At 31.4% G+C, this 19,282-nt stretch overlaps 2 protein-coding genes across 2 annotated transcripts in view; both read left to right on the forward strand.

Moving 5' to 3' along the window:
* LOC107165601 (neuroligin-4, Y-linked-like) overlaps nt 1-19,282 on the forward strand; it is a 354,388-nt gene that overhangs the window by 134,580 nt on the left and 200,526 nt on the right. The gene's annotated exons all lie outside the window — the stretch shown is intronic.
* LOC107165610 (uncharacterized) lies at nt 8,003-18,866 on the forward strand. The gene is made up of 5 exons (XM_015513936.2): nt 8,003-8,301; nt 13,877-13,951; nt 15,047-15,229; nt 18,170-18,442; nt 18,541-18,866. The coding sequence occupies exons 1-5, from the start codon at nt 8,212-8,214 to the stop codon at nt 18,583-18,585; spliced, it is 666 nt and encodes a 221-aa protein (XP_015369422.1). The 5' UTR covers nt 8,003-8,211; the 3' UTR covers nt 18,586-18,866.

Consider the following 19,282-nt stretch of genomic DNA (forward strand, 5'->3'; position numbering starts at 1 on the left):
TATTACTATGCGATAATCGGTCTCGTGGGTGTGTTTTAAACCGCGCGACTGTCGCAATTATTGCAATATTACACTCCTCTCGCGCGCGGTCGAAAAAGGTAAATAAATAAAACGCGCTGCGTGTTAATGCGCTTTCGCCATTATACTACGCAGCTATCGTCAATGTTTTAACGTGCATACTCGCCATTGCTGCACCGGCGATCACTGACGGTCACTATATATAGACACGCATCGAACGCGGCTCTTTGGACTTTCCGCTTTTTGGCAACTTGCGGAAAAAAAACGTCCCCCGGACAAACCGCGACGGCTTCGATGTCCACCGACGATGGCCACGGTACAGCTGATAGAGCGATAATCATAATAATGACTATTATACAGTGGACATCACACGAACTCCTCGGCTTTTAACACGATATTTTGCTACATTCTATACATGCCCACTGCACCGGACATGTTTTAAACCATGATGATAGTCCTTAACCATACCGCGGTTAGTTCGCGTAAATCCTTGGCTGTGATTGGTTGGTTAGGTAAGGTTGTCACGCGATCGACCGCGTCGCCGTGTTGTTGGACATTTTACGTGTAGGTACACGACACACACGGCTTTAGTGGAAACCCGCCTTTACGTATGGTGACCAGATATTGAAAAAGAAAAAAAACAGTAGGTACATTATGATATAGGCTAATATATTTATGTGTATATATTATGTATATATCAATATAATTTATAAATACCTAACAATATAACATCGATTTAAACTCGTTTATTTATTTTTAAACATAAATTTGCGTCACATAGGTATTTTTAATTTTACTGACAGTGAAAAATAAAATATACGTTTTTATATAACTAAACTCATGTGATTTTCATGAAAAACAAAATTTATAATGATAAATACTTAATAAAAAAACAACTTTAGAACATAGATTATTATTATTATATTTATGTTATTATTAGATGGTATCTAAAGCCGTGATTACAATATTAATACTATATATCACAGTACCTATTAAACATTTTTTTTTTTGATAACAGAATTTTTTATAATCCCTTAAATTTGAATTTAGATAATTTTTTTTTCATTTTCAATTATTAAATCATTAATAATAAGTACATTTAAGTGTACTTCGACCATTTATTTAGGACATATTACCAAAAAACAGTACTGTCCTTATAAAATAAGTACTTCTGGTCACCATAAATATATAAATATACGCACTTATGGTAGTGCGTGGTAGTAGGTATACATATAATATATGTATGGTGACCAGATGTACCTACTTATATTATAAGGACGGTACTTATTTTTGAAGACATGTCCTATTGTCCTAAATAAATTGCTGAAATACACCAAAAAGTAGGTACTTATTTTAAATGATGTTTAACTTTCAAATGGAAATTAGAAATAGAATAATACATGGTTCATACAAATATTTAAAATATTGATATATTTTGTTCTGTTCATAAGTTGGTTGTTTTTAAATAAGTGTATTCAATTATATTTCTTAATATTAGTAGGTAGGTAAGCTAAATGTCTGGATAAATAGATTGCATGTAAAAACATTTTTGAATGTTTTCTTTATTTCTTTATTTTTTTTTACAAAAGTCATACAATTCAAGTCAAATAATAAATAGATACATTTTTTTAATTAATAGTGTAAGATTACAAATTTATGATATGTTATGACAGTTATATTTCAAAATGAATAAAGGTTGTTTGATATTTTTTATTGTATTTTATATATAACATAATAATAATAATATGTTATTATTGTAAAACTTACAGGCTTTGTACTTTTTTTTTTTTTTGAAATATCTGGTAACCATAAACATATTATGTAGATAGTATACAGATCATTTGTATTTCGTCGTCAAGACTGTTGGCTACATCACTGTGTTTTTTTCGCAAAGACAGCATCACTGCGAGATGTATTTAAGCCACTCATAACGCTGTTGTGATCGTAGCGATCATAGCTACCTACTAAATTAGCAATATTGTGTATAAGCTGCTTCACACTTTATTACCTCTGCGAACCGTTCGCCTTGATTTCCGGGAAAAAAGTTATCCCTGATTATACTCGGAATTATATATAGTATCTTCATTTTTGTCGTGACGTTGAGAACATAATTATAATCGTAAGTGGTGGGTAACTGGTTTCTTGTTACCAGAATGAAACAATCATCACTCGTCAGTTCGTATTTTTATTTAATATAATTATTATTTTTATAGCCAAACGAGTAACCACGCATTCGTAAACATATTTTGACTCGAATGGGATTGGATTCTACCTTTTGATATCTGCAATATGACATGGTATTTTAGTATTTACTTATAACCATTATGGTTGACCGCCAAGTAACCACAAAATTCAGCCAATCACGTCGCTGATTTTTTTTTCTCCGAAAACTGCGGTCCCGTGAATCCTTATAATATCATAACAATAGTATATTGCGGGCATTGGCAAAACATCTCGCAGTGATGTATAGGCTGTCGGACAAAATACAGTAATCTTTATAACTACATAATATAAATCTTACCGTGCTACCCCGCACTACCATACATAAAATATAGCGAGTCAATCAGTCACCGAAAAGCGCCCTCTACATTTTGACACTCTCCGTGCACTTATTGTTTTTCTAGTACTATATAATATGTCTGTACGGTTTTTATTACGCAGTTATTGTCCACAAAGTATACATGCCTCAAACCAACCATACATTTTAGATTGACACGCAGACATTATGTGACAGGGGTACAGAAGCTCCTTAGAAGACGTTCACTTCAACGGAGGAACAACATCGACGCAACTGGTATTAGCTAGTGTAATGTATTATAATATTATTATTATTGTTATAAACTTTTATCGGCTTTCATGGTCGTCGCCGCAGGTTAACACGCCGAACGACTCACTTCCTACAACACCTGATGCGTGTATTCGATTGTTATAATATTGTGTTTGCGTCGCAAACAATGTAACATCGCAATCCTAATAAATTATTATTATTATTTTAAATATTTAAAGCTGCGCGTTTGGATTTTCGGCAAAAGTTCTGATTTCATTCGACGCAGACCGGCTCCGCGAGGTCGTCTGGTCGGGCTTAACCGTATTTATAGCTTGTGCGTGTGTGTGTGTTTGTGATAAATGGACGACGGCGGGAAAGCGCGTAATAAATGCGTGTCTTTTGTGCAGTCCCAGTGTATGTATATAATAATATATATATAATGGTATAAAGGCGACCGAAATTATTATTCCTCCGTCGTACGTGCGAATATAGGAGTCGGTCGTCTGCGTCGCCGTCGCAGCCTCCGAGGACCGAGAAACACTGTACCGGAAGTTAGATAGAGAGAGATAGGATGAGTAAATAATGTATATATGGACGAGGGTGGATAAAAGTCGTAGCAGTTCTTATAGTACCCCGCCGGTCGGATATCGTACTATATTCGTGAACAAGCAGAGTGGAAAAAAAGTGAATGTTTTTTTTTTTTTTTTGAAGATTCTCTCGGGTTTTCGCGGACGTGTCGTTGTGCGACGTCGTAATGGTGATAATATCATATATTATGATATCCGGAAAATGTATAATAAAACGTCGAGTGCGCTATAGACTAGCTGTCGACCGTCGCTACAATCATTACCAAACAACGACTTCAATAACCATTATACGGTACTCGTAATAGAGTTATGAATAATTGCAAAAAATTGATTTTTTTTTTTTACGCTTTAGCACATTACAAATCATCTGTTGTAGGCACATCAAATCAATTTATTGTAACATTCAGAAAAGAACCTTTAAATTTCGAAATATTTTTTTGATCACGCACGCTTACGTACCTATGTTACAAATTACAATATTGCGTGTTCCAATGATATATAACTTTCATACATCTTGATTTTATCTTTTTTTTATATTTAAATGATAATTGATAATAGCGGCAGTGGTCGATAACATTACAAAACACTGTAGGTACCTAATGCACAAAAGAAAAAAAAATTCCAATTATTTTTAAAGTTTAAAAATTATCCAACATGAAATTATATAGATAATAAAATTCAGTCACATTTGTGAAAAAAAGATTCGTTAACTCAAGCCACAACTGCTTTCCAATTGCATTAAACATTTAATTTTATGATGTATTGATTTTACCATGATGTGTGTGTGTTTTTTTTTGTGTCATCACGTTTTGGAGGTGCTTCGATTTTTGACTTCAGTACCTTATTCGATCAGAATGTGAATCTATAGTTGGTACTTTAGGGGAGGGGTCAAAAGTAAAAAAATTCTCAATATTGTCACCGAATGTTTATATAAGTATATTCTATCCACCATGCAATTTTCAAAAAATGTTGACTTAAGTTGAACTATTTATAGGCACATGCAGTTTTCAATCATTATTTTTTTTTTCTATTAAAGTCAATTAAATTGTATTGGTTGGGTCAAAAACCTTCAAAGTTTAATATAAGGCTTCTAACATATTGCTTCAATAGCAGTTAAAAAGTATTAAAAATACATAGGTACCTATGATTTTTTTTTATAAGCATTCAAAATTTGAATTTTGACAAAATACGTCAAAATCACGAAAATTCGATAATTATTTTAAGCTAGAAATTCATAAAAAAATTTTCATTTTAAATCTAAGATTTGAAAAATTTTAATAATATATCCTAGACAGATAAACCGTTTCCGCTCACAATCGTTTTTCGTATACAATGATATAATATCATTGTATTCAAATTTAATTCCATCCATTACAGTAACCCACTTGTAACCTACTGTACAGCAGAGCAACATCCACGACTTACCCGCTTTTTTATAACTCAATTTCATCAAAAATAATTATCTATAGTTTCTATTTCTTTCCACGAAACCTCACTATAATAAAATCTAGCCATATATAGACACTACTTAACTCATATAATTTTCAAAAATCCTATTATAAAAAAAAATCTGTTTGAATCGTCGTTATCAAACCGCGTATATTTCACGTATAATGTTTAACATGAAATTGTATTGTTATTCATTATGACGTGTACTTGATAATATTATCACCATATTACATAATTGCTAGAAAACACATAGTTCTGCCCGGTAACGCTCATAATATAATATTATGTTGTCTGGGACTTGAAATTATGCTGTGCGTGCAAATTTGTGCGGCCCTTCGCTATTATTATAGTTGTAGTGGTTTATTGTCCTAAAGTTTTGGTAAACCTGAACTCTGATATTTTCGGAATTTCATTGTCGATATACGTGAATATAATATAATCATTTAATAATATATGCTGTATACAATGTTTACATATTGTATATATTATTATAACATTTTAACGTTTAAATACTATGTAATCCGAACGATGTTCGTAAACAATTCCGTGAATTTTTTCTCGGTAATAAACATATCATTTTGTCGTTCAATTATTCTCGTCTTACATTAAACTCATCGAATATCAAAAGCACACGCCACTATTATAATATTATATAGATACCTGCTTTTCTTCATGTGAATTAAATGTCACCGAATACGCGCCAAAGCATATTAAATATAATGCCGTCTTTGTTTGTTGTATAGCATGTCAAGAAAGACGATATTATTGACAAAAAGCGTGATAAGTAGGCAGGTATTTAGAATACTAGCAATTTGATAAATTTGATACATCGTAAACCTATTATTTTTACTTATAAATATTAAAATATCATATTATTATTATTATTATTATTATTATTATCATTACCTATTCGTTTTTGCTAATTTAAGTCTAGAATTTTACACTTTTTGAAGAGTACTTGTGGGCTGTGGCGTAGCCAGGATTTTATTTTACGGTTGGTAGGATATGAGAGAGGCCTAATAACCAATGTTTCACATAAGTTTAATATTATTATGCCATCCAAAGTATATTATCTCTTTAGAATTTACCAGGAACTTAATTATAGAAATTATAATACATATTATTGTGGTTGTCTTAGAAAACACGTTTAGGAAAAACAAAATTACTATTATCGATAGTAAAAAATATGTGAAGCTCCCCGAAAATATTATAATAACAACTTTTACGGGACTGGTCTTGAATCTTAGTTTACAGACATTACTATCGCCACGTCTCATATGACCCTTCCTACGTTTACCTGTTTAAGTTTTCGTCGATATAAGTTAAGTTTTATCGCGGTATTTCAACGTTATGTTCTCTCGTATCTTGTGTAATACGCGTGTCTCAATACGCAATGTTCCATGTTCACCAGGATTTCGCAAAAATTGATTTTTCAGCACTAGATCTTTATACACTGCTCGTAATAATTGAATTATAGTACCAAATACATAACGTTACCCATGGGAGAACGATGGTTTGCTACAGTATGTGTGTGTGTGTGTGTGTGAGGGAGGGGGGAATAATATTTGTTTTTTCACTTCAAAGCCGGTTTTTTACAAAGAGCATCAGTCATCACACGGTTTGTGGCTATCATATTAAAATATTAGTGTGGTATACGACCTATAAACTATGTATTGCACATTGCAATTTAACTAGCTACTTTTTATGGTAAGCGATTATTATTTTTTTCACCTCAGTTCGGACATCGTCAAGAAGACGATAAAAATGTTATTCTACGGTAGTTAATTTATTATTATCATCATATTATATTTATATCATGTGGATGTAATAGTCACTCGGTAATAAATACAATTAACCATAACGTATAGCAGCAGCATAGTATTATCACTACAATTTTACTGTACACGTCGTCGTTGTATAACAATAATACAATTAAAGCACGCGCATATTAGAAAAAAAAAGTAAATTTCAAACTTTGGAAGGAAAAAAGGGAACGCACGATCCGCGGTTGGGCGGAAGCGGGAAAAGCGATTATTAGTCGCCGTGTCGGGCGAAGTACTGCGGGAGGTCGCGCTTAGTGGATTCATAACGTTTTGGAAATTTTCATCGTAAAACCTTATGGGCCCCGAAAACGGCTGCGCTAGGCGAGTGACTTTTACATTTATGTACGCCCATAACGCACTCCTGCGACGTCGACGACCGTAATAATACGTATTTAACTTAACTGTTATCATTACTATTATTACCATTGCGATCATAGTAGCAGCAGTACACAGTGTATATTGTATATATATATATATATATATATATATCGTTGTCACTGACCTCGGGGATCATAATTGGGTTCCAACACTTTGCGACCCACTGCCGTACCGACTGGCAGGCCACAACGGTAAAACAATAATACATAATATAATACCAGGTATATACCAACGTACGCACAACTTCATTGTGAGAGATTACGAACATAAAGCTGTTGATGGAACCTACCTGCACAGTGCATATATACAAATTTATATACAGGGTGATTTTTTAATCATCGTATGGCCCCAATTCTTTTCCCTCATAGGACATGTTTTATTCAAATTATGATTTTTAGAATTTTTAAGTATGGCATTTACCTATATAAAATACAGATTTTCATATTTCTGATATTTTTTTTACTGCCTACTTACAGAGTGATACAAACTCCAATTTTCAAATGTGTATCCGTCTTCCTTTTTATGGCGAATTATTCAAAGGTTGATTTTCTTAAAAATGTTGTGTCTTTTCAAAACTCTAATGGGTAGTTTCTTAGTTCTTAAGATGTTTATATTTAATAAGGTTATTATTCTTGAATTAATTTCACAAAAATATGAACTACCTTAATTTAATATTAGATTTAATGTTTATTATAGTCCTTTATTTTTTTTTTAATTCATGATATGCCGTTTGAGTATATTTTTGGAAATTTTACAAATTTTAAAAATAACACATTATGAATATAATTTATACATAAAAATAGGATGAGTGGCTTAAAAAACATTTAGTTTAATGTTGTAGTGATGTGTAATACAAATGAGAAACATATTTTTCCGCTTATAATTTTTTTTGTTTTTTTTTGTTATTGTATTATCTCATTTCACGTCCGACTCAATGATAATACTGTTATTATATTATCATATTATTATCCAACTCCCGTTGCTATTAGTACCACTGCTGAGCTGCAGTGTGACTTTCCACAAAACGCCATTTGCGTCTCTCACAATCGACATTACGTCGACTCGATATACATTTTAATATAACACAATTTTAATAATAATATAATACAATAAAATATCATACGCCTGCTAAAAATTGTTAACGACTACAATAACAATAATAAGTTTACGGTCGTCTTCTAACCGCAACATGCCGATTCAAAGGTTAAAAGGAGGAGGTGGTTTGGTGTTATGGTTTTTCGCCGTCGTCGCACTGTCGACCGGTGCTAAACCGCTGCAAGTAAGCGTTTTTTTTTTTTCACTTAGCTCAATAATTTTGATACATTATATTTTAATAACCACGAGCGTGTGTCAATTTACAGTATACCGATTTTTGTTGTTATCATCTGTTTGTTAAAGTTGTCTTCATTATTTTTTTTTTTAAATTTATTTATGAATTTTCTTTATCGCGATCTCCTTTTAATTGTGTCGTTTTCAACGGCAGGCATCTTGAGTATCAATCTACCGTATGGTTGAAAGGTCAACGATGTAACGCATCCAATACAAATTATATTATATTATAATATTATATTAATAACATATATTATTACTTATTGTTTCTTGATGATTTTTCTCGATTTCATAGATGCATTAATAATTCAATTCCATTGTTACGACTAACGGTTACGTTTATGCGCTGTAATTTTTATTCTGTTTATTATTATTTCAATTAATACACAAAATCAAATTTTTATTATATTCAATGGCAAATACATGAAGCATAGGAATGTAAATGTGGCACTATGGCAGTTTTTATTTTATTAAATACCTACGTCACTTTTTTTTTAGTTAGGAGAGATTTTTGGATTTTTCTTTCGTATTTATTAAAATATTACTTACATTTCTCAAACGGTAGTTCAAAAAAAGAGATTATTTTTTGACTGGCAATATTGGAATATGTATACATTTAATTTACAAACGGCTCATTAATTAAAATAATTTAAAGTTTGTATTGAATAATCTGATCTTATCTCCCTTTTCAATTCAAGTGATTGTAGAGTATGGAATTCAACATTTCAGGAAAAATACATAAACGTAATTTTCGTATTGACAGTTTCTATTTTAAATTTCAATAACAAATTTTTCATTTTACAATAATTTACCAATAATAATCTTGACCATACATAAAATAATCTTAACGCTGGTAGTTTGGTAACGAAAACCGTTACATATACATTTAAGTCTATGATTTAATTACAAGAATAACGTATAGGTCCAAATAGTTGATAGAGTTATACTACTTTTATTAATATACCCAATTCCCAACGGTATTACGCAGTTGGCGGTTTATGTATATAATATATACCAGCCAGTAAAATGTATAATTTAATTTGCGTGCAAACAACGTTGGTTTTCTGGTTTTCTTTATCATATTATTTTATTGCTGCACATTAAAACTTGAATTAATTAAATTGACAAAAATATATCATTGCTTCATTTGTTTTATGTTACGAAATATTTCATTCAATCCAAACAGCCGACTATATTAAGCTAGGAAGAATTAAAATTATAAAAAAAAAATGAACATAATCGCTTTGTTAGAAAAGTTATGATTGTTTTTTTAATCATTGAATTATTGAGATTAAAATTATACAAATATTTCATTTACGTAGCCATTATCGATATACCTGTATGAATAGTTGAATATCAATAAACCAAGTCCTTATCGTAAATTGCGTAATACGTAAAAAGAAATCATAATTAAAATAATACATTATTATTTTACTTGGAATAAGTATCGACAAATTAAAAATAAAAGATTAACATTATTTCTAATAATTAGTCAAGTATAATTATCATATTATTCGTAAACAAAATATTCAACTATAAATACATTAAAATATTAAATGATTATATAATAACTTATAAGTAGGTAATACTGGTAATAGTTTAATAATATTATCGCTATAGAAAATCGTCTTATGCCTTAAAAACTAATCAATTATACACAAAAAAAATATAGATTTAACAGAAAACAGTATATATAATATCATATAATGTTAAAATAAAAAACTACCTTGCTGAGTTGTATATAACTGGAACATAGGCGTTGTTTAAAAAAATCTTTCTCGGATAAAGTATGATGGAATTTAAAATTAAATATAAATTACTGATTATATATTGTAGCGAAGTCAATAACTGCAAGGCATACAATTCTGTGAATAGATTTTTAAGCTAGCTTTCATCATAGAAATACAAAGAAATAACAAAGAAATAATTTATATACTTTATTAAGATGGTTTCGAGCTTTTAGAATACACTTATTTTCGATAAATTATAATAACTCCATTTAATTTTTATAATTTGTTTATTATAACAGCACTTTTGACAGTAATAATAATTATGTATATAATAGAATTATTTATAATCTATTAACAAAATATAATAATGGGACCGGTATAAAATACTATTATCTATGTACATCATATATGGGTTTGTTTTTAATTTAAAAATATACATTATTGCTACCTATACGTGTTTAACCGTTAAGGTTGATTTCGATTGGGCTTTTGCGACTTGTCCATATAGTTTGCTCAAAAAATTGTATTATATTGAACTGGAAATATCCGGCGCGTACGAGGGTATAATAGTTTCAAAACTTTTTATTGGTACCGATTGGTCAATTTCTCCAACCACCGCGCCACCCACCTTCACCAAACACTATTACAAATAAATTGTCGTTTGGATAATCGTTTTGTCTGCTTCCTTTCGAAAAAAATAATAAAAAATACCATTCAACTCGATTTTCGGTAAAACGAAAAAAAACCAAGCACGGTCTGCAATATTACGGTATATATCATATATATTATTATACTTGCATGTGCGGTGGTACAAACATAAACTCAGATCCCAACAATTTCGTGCTAAAAATGTGTTTGATGGTAAACATAATTGATAGACGCATTATTATATCGACCGCGTAGCCGGAATAGAATATTATATTTTCTTCACTTCTTTTCATCGTACACCAACGTATCGGTGGTTTTGATTGCGTGTCGAATGCATGAATCGTAGTATGAATAAATAACAATGATAATAATACATAATATCGTTATTATATATTATACTGTCTCTATACGCGCTCGAAAAATGTGAACTTCTACGAGATCGTAAACAGTTCAACGAATGTACAATCATTCTCGGGGCCGTGATGTATATCTCGGCGGTATTAAATTTTAGGAAAAGCCATAATATTATGTATATAATACCCTAATATATACGTTTAGCGTAAAACGTTCAAGGTCGGTCCGTTGACAAAACGCGATGTGCACGACGATAATATTAAATAATATATTAATATATTGTACGCCCAAATCTTAGTATAATATTACCACCATCGTAGAACATTATACATATAAATGTCTTATATTACGTATATAGAAGGTTAGACTACAACTTTGGCCGAGTATAGTCGGTAGAATAATTATTTGTTAATTTACGAACAGTATTATATTAAGCAAAACAATTATGATGGTTAGGACCAACACCGTGGTTAAATTAATACAATTAAGTCCTCTCTATGTGTGTGTTTGTTGTGTAAGTGACATGAACTTGTTAGGTAGAATAGTTGTGTATTAACGTAATAATTAGCATAACAAATGTGGACTTATTGCAATTAGATGTGTGTGAGACGTAAGTGCATAATAATATAATACTATTATGTCTAACACGGCGGTCGAGTTTGATGATATAACAATTATATTGTTTTATGGTCGGAAGACGTAACATTAATATTGTCTTGATCGGTTTGAGAATGCCAGACACAAGTTCGGTAAATTAATTGTATTCGATTATTGCAGGGTTTTCTGGTAATAATAAAAAATCAAACCGAAATAATATTATTTATACGCGAAAAATGCATGTATTTCATTTTTATTTATGAGTACAATATTATTATTAAGTGAAAAAAAATCGCTTTATACAATTTGCATAATTTTTCGGGCGTGATATTTCAAAAAAAAAAAATCCGTATCTACGCTCGGTTATACTAATATTAAGTGTAGAAAATTCGAGGCAAGCGAAATGGCTTTTTCCCCGTCCTCTCTGCTGACGAAATTATATTTACTGGAACACACCTGTTCATACATTTTCAAAGGGTTGCGGCCACGCGTAAATGCAAAAACTTCCAATATTTTTTCAAAGGTAATTTTAAACTTTTTTTTATACCATCAACGCCTCAGCAGAATATACAATTATAAATAATAATAATATAACGTTGAGTTGTCACGTGAACGGTGTCAGTTGAGTTTTTCTCTGTCGTTATTGCCTTATTAAGCAAGGGGTGAAATAATTAGCAATGGCGGTAGCATTGTTGAGGTGTTGATTTCAGTTTGTTTTATACAAATTCTATTTTTTGTTTACTTAATGCACAATATTGATATAATTATTTCAAATCGATTTTTCTTTGTGTTTAATTATATATAGTTGAAGGCCTATAATAGTTCAGTATAAGTAAAATATAATATAAATTCGCATTTCCAAGAATAACAATTAATTATAATTGACGCTGAAATTTGTTCGATGTTCGATAATTATATTATAATAACTTTAATTGACTCATAGAACTATAAATGACTAAACCATAAATTTGTTTCCGGGCGGTAAATTTTATGACTCGACGCGCGACGGCACTAAAGTTGTTTCCATACTTATTACTTACACAAACATTTAATATTTTGTTGGGGAAATTCGTCTCGATCCAATATAGATGTGTTGGTCGGACGTCGAACAATATATCATCGCCGCGGATGTTGACGAAATTCTTCGTCACAAAAACCCTTCCCGAGAGTGCGACAAAAGATTTTCATTCAAATGAATTGTACTGAAATATTATATTATGATTTAATTTACGTGAAACGTATGCGCGGGGAATATACGACATGTGTAGCCCGTGACTTTTCTTCTGTCGCTTTAACACGACGATGTATTATAATACTGCTGTTATTCAGATTATTTTTTTAGGCTTTTGTTGGTTCGTTACTCGCGCATAACTTATGCCATACCGTGGATTCGGAAGGGTTGTATAGTTGAATTAATAATTTGCATGACTGTAATTAAAAACGTATTATGCGCGCAATCTGCTGCGTTGATTTTACACGACATCACGTCTTTATCTAACGTTGCACAGGTATTGTCTGCAAGGCAGGCGAGTATCCTCCATTAAATCAATAGTCAATACACATTATAGATGCTACCTATCGTAACCGATGGTTTTTTAGGCGGTTAGTGGACGAAGATAGGTCATATACCTGATATTCTATACACTCGTGATCATTAGTTAATTACCTATACATCATATTATTATTATTTTAAGTACCTGACTACCGAAACCTACCGAAGTTTTCTACAATCCCTCTTGAGTTGTAAACGGTGCATCAATAATAAATAGTTTGTATTTTAATTATTAAAATCACAGCATCGAAAACATCCTTCAGATGTGATAATTTAACTATCAAAGCAATTATTTAATATCCTGCAGCGCAATATAACATAAGAATTTAATCATTACAATATACCGTTTTGTAGAACCTAACCGTTTGTTTAACGATTGATTTTAATTTGTATATTATAGGGAATAAATAAATCCGAATATAATTTATTTGTTGTGCAGCCCATATTATTATGAATAATTGTGCGCTATAATATTATATCTTTTAAATTTTGTGATATTAAAATTCATAACGTTACGAATACTGAAATTACGCGCTCGTGGCTATACACATTATTATATAATGGAAGAACGATGTGCGTGTGGTTAAATCGATTTTTTTGCAGACACATTATCGCACACTTAATATGTATTCTCGGTTTTCCAGTCTGCCGGTCACGCGAATCTCATCGGAAGTTTAAAACCTTCGGCGTCGTCGTTGGTCGGCGACACTATGTCCTCGGTAAGTAATTTTGATTACATGGAGACGTCTGCGATGAAAACTAAAATAATAATAATAATAATACGCTATGCAAGCACACGAAAATATTTATTACTATACATTCTATCGTACGTATATTATTAGCCACCACTGCAGATATGTGTATATACAGGCACCTTTCATAGGCGTGTGCATAGGTGTTACCAAAAATTCTCGTATGCTGCATCTGGAACATTTTTGGAGTGGTTGGTTTTTAACTGCAGCAGAGCAAGTCTTATTATTATACAGGTGTCCCGCGAGGATTTAAGCATTATTGCGATATCTCTTTAGATAATAATAAATATATCATAAATCTGTTTTTTTTTTGTTTTACCAAATTCACGTAGACAAGGGCTACATGTATTTTATTTTTTAGTTTTATTACTTTTTTTTGATAAAAATAAGTAAAAAAATATTAAAGATAAAAAATAAAAATACCTATTTTATACAGTTTATTTTTCTGATAATTTTGACCTTTCAACATTTTATTGTCATTAATCTCACAATTCTTAATATAATTTTTAATTTATAGATAAAACGCCAAAAAACTGGTTTCTATCCAGGTGGTGAGTCCCCCACTACAGCTAATGGATGTGTGGTATATTATCCTCTCGGGACACCATGTAAGTAGGTTAGGGCTTTGTCAAAGTCAAAAGAAATGTAGTATTCATTATGAGTATAAATAAAATAAATCTGAACCTGTTAAATGTTATACTTCATATATAAAATGGAGTCAAAACTAATTATATTATTATAGCTACTGTAAAAATAAATATTACCAAATGTGTATTATAAAATTATTAATAATTTCCGCTATTCAAAACCCATTGTTAAAAATGAGCAACTTTATATCCTGTGTCTGCGATCAAAGCCTGCGCACGCCTAACACGGTACCTATATGTATAAAATGTGAAAGTCTGCAGTATTGGCGATGTAACATTTTTACTTTTGATTTCTCAAGCGCTTTTTCAGTGTAAATAAGTGCAATTTAATTATATATATATATATAATACAACACATATGTCGGGAAAACGATAAGCTATATAACTGTAATCCCTAAGCGTTGTATATATATAGACAAACGAAGTTCCGTTTGAGTGGGCTTCCGATTACGAGGTGGCTGTCGTCTACATCACGTCCGCTTGGACCGAATTCGGCGATGTCCGTTCGTCCGACGCACTCCTGGGCATTATCGCTGAAAACGGATTTCTCAATTATTGCGTGAGGTTCAAGATCGAGTTGGCCGCTTGGGCTAAGTCCGTAAGTATATCACATCCAATACATACATTCGTATATATATATATATATGTATATACACTATGGAGACTTGTGGACTTGCTGTATATTATATATAATACCCGATTACCGCGCTTACAATCCTTTCACACTATCTCGCGCCGCCAATGCGTCTCATTCCTGAAATCGAGTACTCGAATAATAAAATAAAATATATATATATAGAGAGAGAGATTATGGTACTGGTTTAAGGTTTCAAAACAAAAAAAAAAAAAAAAAATCCCCAGTGTACGTAGTGGTGGTAATCCGGAAGCTGTAACACGTGGTTGCCGCCGCCGCCAATACCGTGCAATAATTCGATTTTCATCATATCGTTTGACGTTACCTCCATCATGCGATCACCGAATGAAGAATAGAACCAAGCGGTCACACGAAATGGCGAAGAATATTATATTATCAACACTGGGGGGAGGGGGGTAGATGAAATGGGAATATACAGTCGTGAATCGAAAACACGCCTATGTAGTAGTCATATTATGATTAACGTCTTCTGTAATATGTTATTGAATACAAATCTTGTCTGTTACACATTGCAGCGTTTATTGGTGTTATATAAAATTAAAAACATCAGGTTTTAATTAACATAGATTTACAGGTATATATCTATATTTTAAATTTCTTGGGGGTGACCTTATTTTGCGTTACGAACTTCCTATTAATTTGTAATTCTATGTATAATAATATATTTTACCTGTTGTGCGTGAATCAATCGAAAATTCACATCAAACTATGTGGAAAATATGTCAGATTCCAAACCGAAAACTTGATATAATAATAATAATAATAATAACAATATTATAATTATATCATATAAACCGAAATGAGCTAATAGTATTTAGTACCAGATTTCTGGATTTATTAACCTCCTTCCGAGTACGTCGTATACCGTATATAGTTTAATATTATTATACTATAAGAGATAGTTGTTTGTTTATGGACCAATTGTCAAACGTGAAACTTGACAAAGTTTCGGTGGAATCCCGATTAATTTTCAAAGAATTTGTGAGAAAAATCAAAATTCATACCGTACTCGGGATGGAAATATGTATTATATGTATCATATATTGTTATAACTATGTTATAGTTAACCACGGAGTTTGTTCATAGGTTCCATTTCATGTCATAATATTTATTTATTTTTATTTTAATTTTGCTAAAAACTAAAAAGGTTTTATGAATAAAAATATTTTAATTGTCCCTCGATGATAACGCGCTGACTGAAACAAACATGTGACTTATAATATAAGAAGTATCTATATAAAAATAAAGCATTATATTTTTTATGGGAGTATTGCAAATGGCCATTCATCCACGCGCGTAAATTCATACGATTTACGTTTTTGTAAATAAAAACACTGTATAAATAATATTCTTCATGCTCCTTGAACAGATTATTTATATATATATATATATAAATGTATTTGATGTATAAATATCGAATATTGAACAAATGCCTTTTTTTTATAGACAAATAGGTATTTAAAATTAGGCGAGCAGAGTGGTGGAACACAGCTCTTAGCGCAGTATACCCATTATAGGAGTATACCCCAAGTGTATATTATATGTACTTAGCTGTTTATAGCTATGACATAAAAAACAGCGTTTTTTTTAAATCACAAAAATTGACTGAAAAAATCAGTGCTTATAGTTCAATATAATATTATATTATATCGCCTACACAATAAACAATAATATAATATATTATTGTGTTGGAATTATGGGCACTTAATGAAATAGAAAAAAAGCTAGGGTTTAGGGGGGAAATAAAACGATATATACCTACCCAAATATACCAAGTATACCTATCAAACGTTACGACTGGGAAGAAGGAGGTAGTGCACCCGTTGTTTCACGACCATTGCAGCTTTAGCAGCAGCCGAAACGACTTAACGTCGGCTGCGAAATGTTTAAGTTTCGCGCCGCTGTATGCGCACATAATATAATATCCCATGGTGGTATGAGCGTTGCGTGTCGCGGACACCGGCCTAAAGAATTAATCACTCGTTTGCGAGACTTTTAAACGCACACAGATGTGTTCCATATTATAATGTTATATAGTTTTACGTCGTAGAACCACTGGCGCGTTATCCGGTGGAAAACTTTGAACAGACAGTGTTTATATTTTATTTTTCGCGATGGCGATGGAAACGACGGCGACGCACGTTGGTTAGATATAGGCATGGGTAGGACTTATAATATGCGTGAAACGTTATTATTTATAGATATATACTTGCTTGTTTTTTACGTCATGTCTGAGGGTCGACTTCTGAACTGCAGTTTTGTCAACCGCTCACCGCAATCCCGCATTAAGCGAATAATATATTAATTTTCCGTTTATATTTTATAATAATAATAATAGTAGTATAATAATATTATTAGAACGGCAGTAGCCGGGTGGTTACGATGTGCGTTCTAGTCGATATCAAATTTATTGTTCGTTTGACACGACGTCACGACGAAACTCCAGCAGTGCGCCGGGTGCGCACGTTTTTCAAAACTATATTATACAAGTCAAATTCAGTTCTACACTCTTTTTGGAAAAAACTTTGTGTTTTCTACCGTGTAATCGCACGAAATTCATGTAGGTATATAAGATTCACAACAATTCGAATATTATTATGGGCACTTCAAAAACGACTCGCACATAACATATTTCCTTATTATTTTCCCTGTAGCAAGAACACTATTATATTAAAATACATTTCCTCTCTTTGTGTGTACATATTTAAAAGGGGACGGGAGAATGGGTGGAACGAATTCAATCATAACTATAATTATTATTAACTTACCTATTAATAGTTAATTAACCCTCCTTAATAAAATATCTGCAAGTTCACAGCTGTTATGATACGCCGTTACATTTGCGCATATAAAATATTTAAAACAATACATATTTATATATAGTTACAAGACAGACCTGACGTGAGTGAAACGGTGAAAAAAGCCGTCTCTAGCTGGTATATAGCAATTGACACGCTGTCACGGAACAATTGGAATCTTCCCGACACGCTCACTTTGGATTCGTTTAGAAAACAATTCATGACCGCTTACAAGCACTTGGTGCTCAACGGGGGCGAGATTTACGAGAAAGCGGATACTGAAAATGTGAAATGGGACGTGGACAGATTCACAAGAGACGTTGCCAATATGATGATCGAAATACTCAAAAAAATTTCGGTAAATCCCAGTGGGCTTCATCTATGTGTGATGCCATCACGTGTGTCTGACGGTATATAAAAAAGAACTCGTTAAATAATTTAGATTTTGTGTTGCAGAGACAAGTCCGAAGCGTTCCAAAGAAACTCGAAATGGAATATTAATAGTCTATAATTTATGCAGTGTACCGACTAATAAAATATCAGTCTCACTGCTGTGCTACCGACATGTGTAACGAAAAAATATTATATATTATTATATATTTACTTAAACATTTATTGGCCATTAACGTTAATATTATTTTGTATGTTGTTTTATACTAAATGATAAATTTATAATATACTATAGTAGATTACACATTACCCACGGGGGAGACAAAACTTATAAAACTATTGATTACTAATAAATAATGACATGTTTATTTTTATTATAATTTATAATATTATCATTGTGTATATTATTTAAGAGTTTATGGAAAAATTTTGTCGAAATTGTTGAATATTAGCTGTTTATACATACAACAACAACTTCTAAAAAAGTTGCTATAGGTTTTTTTTTTGTGTAGGTATTAATCATCATGAATATTAATGGATTTTTTTCTTTGTGATCTGTACTGATCACTGATCAGATCATATTAATACACTTTATTTTAATTTGATAATGTCAAAACTTATCTCAAAATATGACTTGCCGATATCGATCTACAATAAACTGTAATGAAATATTACTATTTATAAATAGGCACCTAGAATGACAACATATTTTGATTGTGTGTAAAGTATGTGGTATTATGTTTAGGCATCACTAAACAAATTTTGTTATTAAATTTTATATTCAATGTGTTTTCGATGCTTCGCAATT

The sequence above is a fragment of the Diuraphis noxia genome, unplaced genomic scaffold, assembly GCF_037042655.1.
Source record: "Diuraphis noxia isolate RWA-SAM2 unplaced genomic scaffold, SU_Dnox_SAM2 contig0003, whole genome shotgun sequence".
Classification (NCBI taxonomy): Eukaryota; Metazoa; Arthropoda; class Insecta; order Hemiptera; family Aphididae; genus Diuraphis; species Diuraphis noxia.

What these genes read in the sequence shown, in the direction of transcription:
- LOC107165610 (XM_015513936.2), top strand. Translation starts at nt 8,212, where the DNA reads ATGCCGATTCAAAGGTTAAAAGGAGGAGGTGGTTTGGTGTTATGGTTT. An exon ending in CCGGTGCTAAACCGCTGCAA is followed by an intron (nt 8,302 to 13,876) that starts GTAAGCGTTTTT and finishes TCGGTTTTCCAG; the next exon opens with TCTGCCGGTCACGCGAATCT. An exon ending in TGGCCGCTTGGGCTAAGTCC is followed by an intron (nt 15,230 to 18,169) that starts GTAAGTATATCA and finishes ATTTATATATAG; the next exon opens with TTACAAGACAGACCTGACGT.